At 31.0% G+C, this 11,651-nt stretch overlaps 2 protein-coding genes across 4 annotated transcripts; both read right to left on the bottom strand.

Moving 5' to 3' along the window:
* Window positions 1–301: 301 nt before the first annotated feature.
* On the bottom strand, window positions 302–5,138 carry LOC115881990. 2 transcript variants are annotated; one of them, XM_030899760.1, is made up of 4 exons: window positions 4,621–5,138; window positions 4,307–4,423; window positions 673–795; window positions 302–569 (listed from the first exon to the last, which is right to left on the bottom strand). In XM_030899760.1, exons 1-4 carry the CDS (start codon window positions 4,676–4,678, stop codon window positions 403–405), a joined length of 465 nt encoding a protein of 154 aa, XP_030755620.1. In that variant the 5' UTR covers window positions 4,679–5,138; the 3' UTR covers window positions 302–402. The 2 variants fall into 2 exon arrangements, with proteins under 2 accessions (XP_030755620.1, XP_030755621.1); XM_030899761.1 differs by lacking the exons at window positions 4,307–4,423; window positions 4,621–5,138 and adding an exon at window positions 1,838–2,019.
* A 1,843-nt stretch (window positions 5,139–6,981) lies between these two features.
* Window positions 6,982–9,567, bottom strand: LOC115881989 (isopentenyl-diphosphate Delta-isomerase 1-like). Of its 2 annotated transcripts, XM_030899759.1 has the most exons (3): window positions 9,280–9,567; window positions 8,975–9,208; window positions 6,982–7,968 (listed from the first exon to the last, which is right to left on the bottom strand). In XM_030899759.1, the coding sequence occupies exons 2-3, from the start codon at window positions 9,190–9,192 to the stop codon at window positions 7,506–7,508; spliced, it is 681 nt and encodes a 226-aa protein (XP_030755619.1). In that variant the 5' UTR covers window positions 9,193–9,208; window positions 9,280–9,567; the 3' UTR covers window positions 6,982–7,505. The 2 variants fall into 2 exon arrangements, with proteins under 2 accessions (XP_030755619.1, XP_030755618.1); XM_030899758.1 differs by having other exon boundaries at window positions 8,975–9,567.
* Window positions 9,568–11,651: the final 2,084 nt, after the last annotated feature.

The raw sequence follows: 11,651 nt of genomic DNA, 5'->3' as shown, positions 1-11,651 counted from the left end.
CTAAGTTTTGTGTGATGTAGAATAACATAAAAATATATTTGGCGCCCAACGTTGGGCGCAAATCCCAGAAAAAAAATGATTATGTGTTAATGCAGTGCTTTAAAAAATACAAATAGAAAATAAATTATCCACACAAATTAGAATATCTAAATAAATCCGCGCAAACAAACAAATAGTTGCCTAGCAATCGTGAGTCAGTTAAAAATCTTGCATATAGGTTCGCCATCACTGACGTCGTGAATGACTTTAGTGCTTCTTAATTCTTTTTCGTACATGGGTAGAAGAATCCAAAAACCAAAGCTATTAAAACATTTAAACAGTTTATTTAATAAATAATTAATTTACAATGCATCTGGTATTTTATCATTCGACACACATTTTCAGTTAGTGGGTGCAATTTTTTTAAAAGAAATCTACTAGTCTTCCATGGTAGGGTGTCAAATCTAGACGTTGGGCTCTCTGAGGGCTAGAATAACCCTCATTTACAGACTCGTACTTGGTGTTATGGTAGTTGGTATGAGGATCAAAATTGCTGGGTTCCTCAAAGTAATAATCTTTGAGCGTTGAATCTGAAAAAAGTATAAAAAATAGATTCAGCTGTATTTTAAGATTTCCTAGACTTCTTATGAATTAAAAATGTGAATTAAATCTGTTCCTTTTTAGTAACCTTACCATAGTCATCTAAACACGATATAGTGACTTCAATACGTCTTTTGTCGCTGCTTGATTTTTTGTCTTGCTTGCAATTGGTGGTGCTTGAAGGGCACGCTTGACCAAAACAAGTAGGTGGAGGTACTAAAAATTACGAGGGCATCTGAATGTTATTATTTTATTTATATAAAAAATATTCGATCATTACTTCCACATTTAATTATATATACACTAAAATGCTGAAGAAATCACAGAACTCACAAAAAATTATTTATACCATACGATCGATAAAAAAAACGGCGTCGAAGACTGCTGGGAAATGACTATCGATAATGATTTTGGCGAGGTCAGGCACTAATAGATGTCATTTACTTGGCCCGTACTCTTCTTTATTTTTTAATGGCACTCACTGCTAGTTGGCCTTAAGATGGTTGTATTTTATTTTTGTATTGTGTAAAAAATTTATTTTTAAGTGATGTAAAAATATTTCTTCGCGAATTTTAATCGCGAAAAAATATATTTGGGAAATATATTTGTGTGTCTGGAAATGTTATATTCTTTTTTAATTTTCTATAATTATTGTTCATTTTTGACATGTTTTATGTCAGTTTTTAGTAAACGAGGTCTAGAGCCAAAATTATCACCGATTTTCACTCCCCAGCCGTATTTAACAACGTTTTTTCGATCATACGGTATTAGTATCATTTTCAATATTATGCGAAGAAAAATTCAAACAGAAACCTGAATCAAAAAACCTTCATTCAGAACGAAATTATTGGAATTAGTGGTTTCAACAAAAAAAAAATCTAACCACAATTTCTTTTGACGGATTAAATTAAAGGCCAAAATGACATTAGTTTCAAGTAGACATTGAAATTAGAAGAACAAACTTAAGGTATAATTGAAATCATTAACTTATTCCACTAATTTTGTGGTTCCGGATGAAGCTTAACGGTAAAATAAAATTTATTTGGATTGCATGATCATTCACTTCAGGATAAACAATAACTAATCAAAGTGGCGACAAATGATTGAAAAAAAAACATATTGGTGGCTTATAAAAAGAACAAAAGTATGAGAATGGGAACAATGTCGACAAACTTTAGTGATCCTTTAGTACTCAATACAGTTTTTGAAAAAAAAATTGATTGGCTTAATTCTAAAAACAATTATTTTTATTACTTACCGTATTCCTGTGACAACGCCACAAGTCCAAAAGCAATCAGTAATATTAACAACGAATTTTTTTTAAACATTTTTCTAATTTTTGTACAGGCTCACCGTTAAATTTTCCAGAAAAAATAAAAATGCCTGAATTAGTGAAGCTTTAGAAGTTTATTTCTCTCGTGTATTACTGATAATTGTCGTTTCGACATCAAGCTGTTATAAATATTTAGGTATACAGGGTGTCCCAAAATATATTTTCAATTTCTTTATAATGATAGCAGTATTATTAAATTCAATTAAAAACATTATTATGATGACAAATAAAACGATGATGTTGTTATTATCTATTTTTAATTATAAAAAATATAATATGTGTAATATGTGAAGAATATCTCTAACAACAATAAATACAGATTCATCCAGAAATCCCCTGTATAGTAGTACGATTGGCAAACATTTCATGAACTCGTTACAAATAAGCGATTAAAAGTGTCATAGGGTTAAATCTGTTCAGATATACATTAATAAGAATGATTTTAATATCTTTGTTGATAAAGATGTACCTAATTATTATTGATTGCTTATTTTTATGAACTTGTAACAGTTAATTTTAAAGAATATAGAACAAGGTTTACTTGAGATAAGCGGGCGTCCATTGAAAAAATCAAGGGAGGGAGGGGATCAAATTTTTTACTCAAGAACGCTTCACATAATTTATGGATGCTCGCCAATATACATAAAAAAGAACTATATTATTATTTAAAAACTAAATTTATTATTGATAATGTAATATTTAATGTTAAATTTCATGGTCTTCATCATTATTGTTGTCTTCTTTCTTTATGGCATCGTTTAATTTAATTAATTTTATGAACTTTTTCAAGACATGAGTATGTAGTTTTTCTCCTGCAAAATAGGATTTGTAATTTAAAAAACACACTGTATATAAGGCATCTACAAGCTCAAATTACAAGCATACTCGCATTGTTATTGTAATCGTGAGATGTCTATCTTAAAAGTTCGAAAATTCTATTGAACAGCTGCATGTCAATAAGCTTCATGTAAAAAGAAATTTTTAAGAATATACAATACAAAATAGATGGATGCACATAATTTTACATATAAATAAGATGAACGTATAGAGCTTTATGAATATTTATACAGTGTAACAAGTAAAATGTACAACAAATAAGACATCGTAGAACAAGAGTTTTTAGCTGTGGTAATTTGATACTTCAGTGGTTACCAGAGTAAAAAGAACTTTTATAATTTAAAAAATATGCAAAAAAGTGCAAATATTTTTAATAACAATTTTAATTTAACTTTTTGCAATACATTTAATTTTTCTGAAGGATGAAAAGTAAGAAGATTTTTATAGATCACAGCCTATTTATTAGACAGCCAGTCGACTTAGGATCATTTACAAGAATTTCTGCGTCCCCCACATAGTTATTCTGTTATTTATATTAGGGGAGTCGAAGCGGGGATTTGGGGATTTACTCAAGCGCGGCAGATTAACATAAGGGGAGAAATCTTGCACCGCGTTACCTGCAGAAAAATGTGCATTTTAATAATCTGACTTAAATTGTTGTGGCATGGAAAATGGTAGAATCATAAAGTTGCAAAATATTTACCTTTATTTTTGAATGAAATCATTCATATGTCGATTTCCACAAGCGGAAGTAGCTAAAATATCATCAATAGTGGGGCGCTCAGAATTATGAATTTTTAAAAAATCTGTTGTGCTGTAAGTTTTGCTCGCGTCCAAATAGTCAGTTTTTGAACAGGAGCTTCTTTAGTGTTTACTTTTGAATATCTGACGCCACTCGAATACATTTTTTCTCTTCTCATTTTCTATTCCTTCGTACCGTTATCCCTATTATGCAAACCGGGAGATTAATATCCCTCCGTTATCAGAAATACGCTGCACTATTTAATATTTGAAAGTATTTCTTTGTTACTTTTTTTTAACATTTTTGAAAATCTGTACAGGCTCTTCTTTTTTTTGGCATTTAATTTTCACAACACAAAACTATTTACGACGCTCGAGTAAATCCCCATTTAGCCTGATTGGGCTCCCTTATTATAAATACCGTATAACCGCGTCAAAGATTGACAATCAAGGATAATTTTGGCGAGGTCAAGCCCTAGAAGTCAGTAACTAGAAATTGTCATAAAACTTGTCAAAAATTAGCACTAATAATAGAAATATTAAAAAAAGATAGAACGTATCCAGACACACAAATGTATGTTCAAAAAAATATTTTTTCTCGAATTTTAAACTACACCATTTAAAAATCATTTTTACTCAATATAAAAGTAAATTACAACCTTCTTAAGGCCAGCTGGCAGTAAGCGCCATTAAAAAATAAAGAAGAGTACGGGCCACGTAAATGGGCGTCCGTGGCTTGACCTCGCCAAAATCATCATTCGTTGTCATTCCCCAGCCGTCTTCGACGCCTTTTTTTTCGATCGTATTGTACAATACCTGCATCATTCAGACAATGAATCCTTATTTCTGCTGCAGTTAAATTTAGTATTTCAAAATCTCTGTCACAGTCTTGGGTGTTTGCTGGACAGGGTCGGTTAAAACAGTAAAATACAGCTAAAATGAAGAATGAATATATAGTAAAAAGTTTAAAAATAATATTTTAAGAAGAACTTGAAGATAAAATAGAATTTGCCAGTTAATAAAGAAAATTAATAGTATATTATTTGTCAAAACATGTTCTGAAACGCCTTATGTTTCTCAAGCTAATAATTATCATTTATCTATAATGATTTGTGCTTGGTCTTACCTACCTAAGGAGTGCGAAAATAAAAGAAAAATAACAATAAGCCCAACAATAAATTTGTTCATAATTACCACTTTCGGCTCTTTCGTGTTTCTTTAATAATTCAATATATAATCAGTCGTAAAATTTAGAGATGTTAACATCATTATTATTAGGAGATTTTGCATCGCCTCCTCTAAATGGATTTCATCCGCGATAAATAATAGATATTTTTTGAAAGCTTTGGCGCTACAAGAGCAAATTAAAACACTAGTTCACCGCTATACGACAAAACACTATATTTTCAACACTGGACGACTGCTTAGCTAACTAAGTTAGCATCATAAGAATTATTTTAGATATGAATTATCGGGAAAAAGAAATAGGCCGAAGAAATCTTATCCGATAGCCAAGCAGCCTTAAGTTGCGATCAACTCAGTAACCATCAATTCGAAGTTGGTCAAAGAATGTTTAGAGAAACTGAACAAATTGAGCAAAAAAAATATTCCTATTCCTACTCTGGGTGTCCAGCCAGCCCGGGGGCCAGCCCACCAAGGGATAGAATAGTAATGAAAAAGCAAACGATCTAGCAAGCAAAGGAGCGAACACTCCACTAACTGAACCTATACATTGGAATATCCTGTAAAGTAAATTATAATAATTGTCATCACCTTCAAAAACAACAACTTGAAATTTTCAAATAAATAAAAAAAATCAGTAGAAGAAAAGTAGTAGTAGTTCTAAAGAATAGTCTTTTGTTTAGTGCTTGCAAATCTTTTGTGATAGTCAAGCAGCCTTAAGACCGATCAACTCAGTAACCATGAATTCGAAGTTGGTTAAAGAATGCCTAGAGAAGCTGAACAAATTAGGCAATAAAAATAAAGTTCCTCTACTCTGGGTACCAGCCCACCAATGAATAGAAGATAATGAAAAATCGATCTAGCTAGAAAAGGAGCGAACACTTCATTTACTGAACATGAACTGTTCTGCTTCTCAAGTAGAAAGCAACTTACAGCAGGATTCAAGAACCTGGAAGACTCCATTCGTAACCTGGAATGGGAATCCTCCAAACGAAGAAATCTCTCAGGACTTACGACAAAGAAAAATCTAAGATTTTCCCTGATTTAAGTAAGAACAATTTTCGGATTGTCACGGGGTTTTTAACAGTGTCCTGTTAAAAACTCCTCAATGAACGTCTCATTAGATTGAAGCTCAGAACCAACGGTAAATGCAGATTCTGTGTGGAACATCGGGAAAACCAGAAAACCTCATTACTGAGTGCGCCGATACGACAACCATTCGTGTTATAAACTTGATCACGACTGATACCGGAGATAGAAAACTAACCGCTGTAAAACCGTCTCCGATACTGAATTTTGTCAAAGCCCCGAAACTGTATGAGTTATAACTCAAGATAGGGGGGCGCAATAGATCCATAAAGCAGTGGTGATTAACTTCCCCCTTTCAATACAATCTACAATATCTATGAGACCTCATAATTTTTTGTAGTACAACCGCGTTGCTAGACTTGACTTCATTTTACATTTTATATTTTTGATGGAATATTAGGTATGCAGCTGCTAAAAGTCACTCAGCGGCGATACACTTAGTTATATAATTAAATGGAGACTCTAGCGTACATAAATAAGAATTCGGATTAGATCTTGACCTTGCTGGTGATATAATTTCTAAAGAACGCTATTAGTTATAATAGTGTATTAGTAATCGGTCAGCCCCGGATCTACAATTTTTTTCAACCGGGGCAAAAAATTGATAGTAGCGCCCCCTCTCTCCAGCGCCAGCCTTTGAAATAAATTAATTTTAAAAACTTACATATATCTAAATATACAGTTCATATCAAATAAACTTTTAAACGGGCCAGACATTATACGATTTATCGTACTGCAGGTTGTACAACACAAATTTGATTCGACCGTTTGAACGACAGATTGGATGCACCACAAACTTATACTACTAGTTTACTGTCTGTCGTACAATAAATCGTTTCCTAGTTGATTTTGTCTTGTGTTTTTTCTGTATTGTTCGCCCTGAAAGCCATGGCTTGCCAAAAATGACAATAGTGTGACATAAGTGTGGTTGTTTTTTTAGACGAAGATGAGGAATCCTCCCAAAAATTGTAATTAAATATCCCAAAGTAGCATCTTCTTTTATTTCTTTTAATTTTTCCAATACATTCTCATAACCTGCACTTCTTTTATGTTTGTTTAAGTATATTCGTTACTTTTTACATTCAACAAACATGTATGGGAAAGATATATATATATATATATATATATATATATATATATATATATATATATATATATATATATATATATATATATATATATATATATATATATATATATATATATATATATATATATATATATATATTTTAGGCATTTTTCGTAAACGGGACAGTTTAGACTAACTGGACGTTTTAAAATTAAATGAATACTTGATAGAAGAACGTAAGGTGCATACTAGGCGCTTTGTGGAGTAATTTTTTTGATTTTCAACCATATTATATTATGATTTTGGCGCCTCCTGACACTGGGGCCCGGGGCAGGCGCCCCGGTTTGCCCCCCCTTAGATCCGGGGCTGAAATCGGTAGATAAACATAATAGTAAAAGAAGAGGAGATATGGCTTGCGTGAAGCTATAAAGCTAAAAATATATCGTGCGACATAGATTTAATATACTTAGGTGGTGGAGATGGGTAGATCCAGTATTTTAAAAGAGTCGGGTCCGGAGTTACATCAAGCTTTATAAACCTACATCCAGGTTCCAGTTCTATATTATTCTAAGCTTTAATTTTTAAATTTTGTTTTGAATGAAGCAATCCGCGTTTAAAAGTTTTATAGTCTGTTAGGGATATCTGAAGTTTGCGAAACTGATTTATTTAAGAATATTATAAATTGTCGTTCATATCTAACTTAAGTATATTCTTATGATCCATATATTTATCAATGTAATCCAAGTTTTTCCACCACAAAGCCAACAATTTCTTTTTAAAAATCATCTTGAACCAAGGAGTCAACTCATCATCGCCAACTTCACTCAAAAACTGATCGAATCTGTTCAAACTGACGTATATCGCATCTGACACCTCATTAGGATTTGGTTTGACATCCAGATCCTTCTTGATGAAAATGATGTAGTCAATTTCGTGTTCGCCAAAAGTACCATCTCCTGAGTCTTTGTAGTGAATTCTAGTGACGTAGATGAGGTCATCTAGTGAGAGTTTATCTGGTTCTATTCCTAGCTCATGATTGAGTTTTCTTAAGGCTGCTTTTTTTATTCCTACAATATCTTTAGATTCTATTTCTTCTGCGATGTCTGCTAAGGGGTGACTGCAACATGAATTGGTATATCTGAAATTAAATAGAGAGCGTTATACAAGGTGGTCCAAATTATATTCTGGAAACGTCCGCAGCATATTCTGCAGCTAAATATAAGTAAAAACGTTTATATAAATTTATATCTTAAATGCTTCGTTTCGGAGATACAGGGCACAGAAGTTTCGTTTTTATTTCGATTTTGTCTCGATAACTTCTGAACTAAAGTCGATATTTCTATCAAAACTGGTGTCTGAGTGTTTTTTTGAGACGAGAAATTTGGTTCCCATGTCAATATGACTCCTACTTGTAGCTATTTTCTACATAAAAAAGGTCACCTAGTAAAAATTGCTGCGAGCAACCCTTCTCAAGATATTTGGAATGGAAATTATCAATCACGTCATCATTGACAAAAAATAAACCTGTTGGCTGGATAGTTATTAGACTAAAATGATAAATTTGGAAATTTTATTTTTTTTAAATTAATGAAATTTTTTTTGTTGAAAAAAGTATGATAAAACAGTTTCTTTCTTTGGCACAAAAACATTTCTAAATTTATTATTTAAGTCTAATAACTATCTACAACATGTTAAATTTTTGTAAATGGTAACATGTATATTGATGATTTCGATTCCAAATATTCTGAGAATAATCGTAGCGATTTTTACCAAGACAAATTTTTTAAATGGAGTTTGGAAATGTATATTGTTTCAGTCACTAGTGCAATATCAGGTACGGACGAAAAGGTCTGTAGTGGTTAGTTCAGAAATTATCTGGAAAAATGAAACTTCTACACCCTGTATCTCTAAAACAAACCATTTTAAGACATACATTTATACGAACTTTTTTACTTATTTTTAGCTATTATTGCTGCCGAAGTTTCACGAATACAATGCGGACTACCCTGTATAAATTAATTTTGATACTAAAGGATGTTATTTTTTAAATATATCTTTATAATTTTTAACTTAAAATTATCTTTTTAAAATTAATTATACTAATAGTAAGAGGCCCAAGTATATAAAATAAGGTCTTATCTTACTTGTTGGGGTAAGTAATTTTCGTATGGGATCTTTTTTGAATCAGCAATTCTCCTTTGCTGTTGAACAGAAAAACACTGAATGCCCTGTGCAGTAGAATATCTCCATTTTCACTCACTAGATGACACTGTCTTTTAGTTGCTTCACCTACTACATTATCCTGGTTATCTACCAGTAAACATTTTTCCTCTAAATATTTTTCTTGTGTTGGATCCATCATAGACACAAAGCAAAGGCTTAGAGAAAATTAAAATCAGCAATAGTTTAGATATAATATGGATACAATTGTTATGAAAAAAAAACTTACATGTTATTTTTTTATACTTACACTTTGTGGTACTGATTTGGTTTTGAAAAGGATAAAAGATGACATGAAGCTATGAAAAACAACATTTGCAAGTATAATGATCTTTTTTTAAACTGATATACTGAAGGGTACTCTGAACAATAGATATTTATTTCTTCTACACCGGGTGTTTCTCAAAAGTGCCTCACCCCCTATAGCTTTTTTATTTTTTCAGATAAAAAACGAGATTTGGTATGTTAGTATAGAACAAAAATCAGGATTGATTGACGTTTACAATAATTATTATTATTGTCGGACACTTCTTGTTTCACCGGAAATGACAACAACTTTTGATTTTTAAATTGTACCCTCGGATTTTTTACTTTATATGATAGAAAATGATGTTCTGAATAGAATGACATATATGATGATATCATAGGTCAACTTTTGACATTTTCAATTAAAAAAAAATAGCATTTTAAATTTCACTCTAGAGTGCCATGGAAATAAATGTAACGACAATTTGACTCGAAATACCAAGTATGTGATAGCAAATTATTAGAAAAAAAAAATTCTTTTGAAAGCCACTTTCGTTTTATTTGAAAAAATTGGGTTATGATTAAAAATACGATTTGGGCATCTTTTAACTGGCCAGAAAAAAATTAAACCAAACCAAACAAAACACGAAAAACATTGAAAGATCAAATCTATTTTTCTAAATCTCTTTGAATAAAAAGTAATGGTTTTAACACAGCCATGGCACTCTAGATTGAAATTTCGAATTTGTTTAATTAAGAATGTCAAAAATTAACATATGATATGTCATTCTATTCAGAATGTCATTTTCTATCAAATAAAGTAAAAAAATACTGAGGGTACCATTTGAAAAAAAATCAGTTGTATTAGTCATTTCCGGTGAAACAGCAAAACGACCGAAACTAATTGAATAAAGTCAATCAATCCCGATTTATGTCATATACTAATATACAAAATTTCGTTTTATCATCTAAAAAAATAAAAAAGTTATACTGGTAAGTTATTTTTGAGAAACACCCATAGATAAGTATTATACAGTTTCTTAGAACTATACTAATTTAATAGATTACTATACCATATATATATATATATATATATATATATATATATATATATATATATATATATATATATATATATATATATATATATATATATATATATATATATATATATTAATTATTTCATTCATCAGATTGATATTTTATTAGACGATTTTATGCTTGAAGACACTCCTAAATCATATCTCCCTTTAAATTCAACACCCTTATAATATGTATTTTGAGGGTAATGATTTCTTTCAGTTTTATTAAATGTAGTAATTATTTTCCCTAGAAAAGAAATTTATAAGTGTATATTTTTAAGATATATATCGTCTAATTTTTTATGTTCATACCTTCGACATCCTTACAAGTGATCTTGACATTGAGATGTTGCTTGTCCTCTGACGTTTCTGACGCTTTCTGGCAAATTTTGGTGTTTTCTGGACAATTAAGTGAGTCACAAAAGAGCGGTGGCCCACCTAAAATATATTTTATTTGGCTTAATAATACCACAGCCTATGTTATGGGGTTTCTAGTTTATGAGTAGAGGTAAAAAGATGCTGTTTTCACATCACCATAATAAGCTACTTTTTTATGAAACTAAGAGGCTACACACAGATTTATCCTAGCCCTTTTAGTTTCGAAATACAGGGCGAATTTAAAATTGTTTTATTTTTTTACTACCCTTGTATCTCGGTTATCTTATAACTTATCGAAAAGGTAAAAATTGACTCACATAGAGTTTTATACGCAGAGCTCAGTGGTGCAACTTTTGCAGTTTTACGCGGGGAGCTGTCATTCTCGAAATTTGACCTAAACCATTTTTTTAAATAGAATATATTATACAGGTTTTTCCGTAAAAAAAAACATAGGTTATTTGAGTTATATTTTAAAACGACACTTTCCAGTGAAAAAATAGTCACAGCACTGGATTCTACGTGAAAAACTCTACGGGACACAGTTTTCATCTTTTCGAAAAGTTACACGATAATCAAGATACGTAGGAGGTTGAAAAATACAACAATCTAAAAAACGTCCTGTGTGCAAGTACGATGGTAAGAACAAATTTTTGTGTAGAATCTTCAGTTTCATAAAAAAGTACCACAGTGATGTGAAAACCGCATCTTTAAGGATAATACTGATAAAACGAATAAATGACAATTCTCATAAAACACACGAAAATGGAAGTCCCTATACAGTGTCATAAAAAGTGTTAAAATCTAATTCAGAACCTCGAAATTAGTGGAATAAATTAGTGGTTTCAATTATACTTTATACTTAAAAATTTACGATCATTCATAATGTCTAAAAAAT

Source organism: Sitophilus oryzae, unplaced genomic scaffold, assembly GCF_002938485.1.
Source record: "Sitophilus oryzae breed Bouriz unplaced genomic scaffold, Soryzae_2.0 scaffold_1745_pilon_pilon, whole genome shotgun sequence".
In the NCBI taxonomy this organism is placed as follows: Eukaryota; Metazoa; Arthropoda; class Insecta; order Coleoptera; family Curculionidae; genus Sitophilus; species Sitophilus oryzae.
This window is presented reverse-complemented; position numbering and strand designations above follow the sequence as displayed.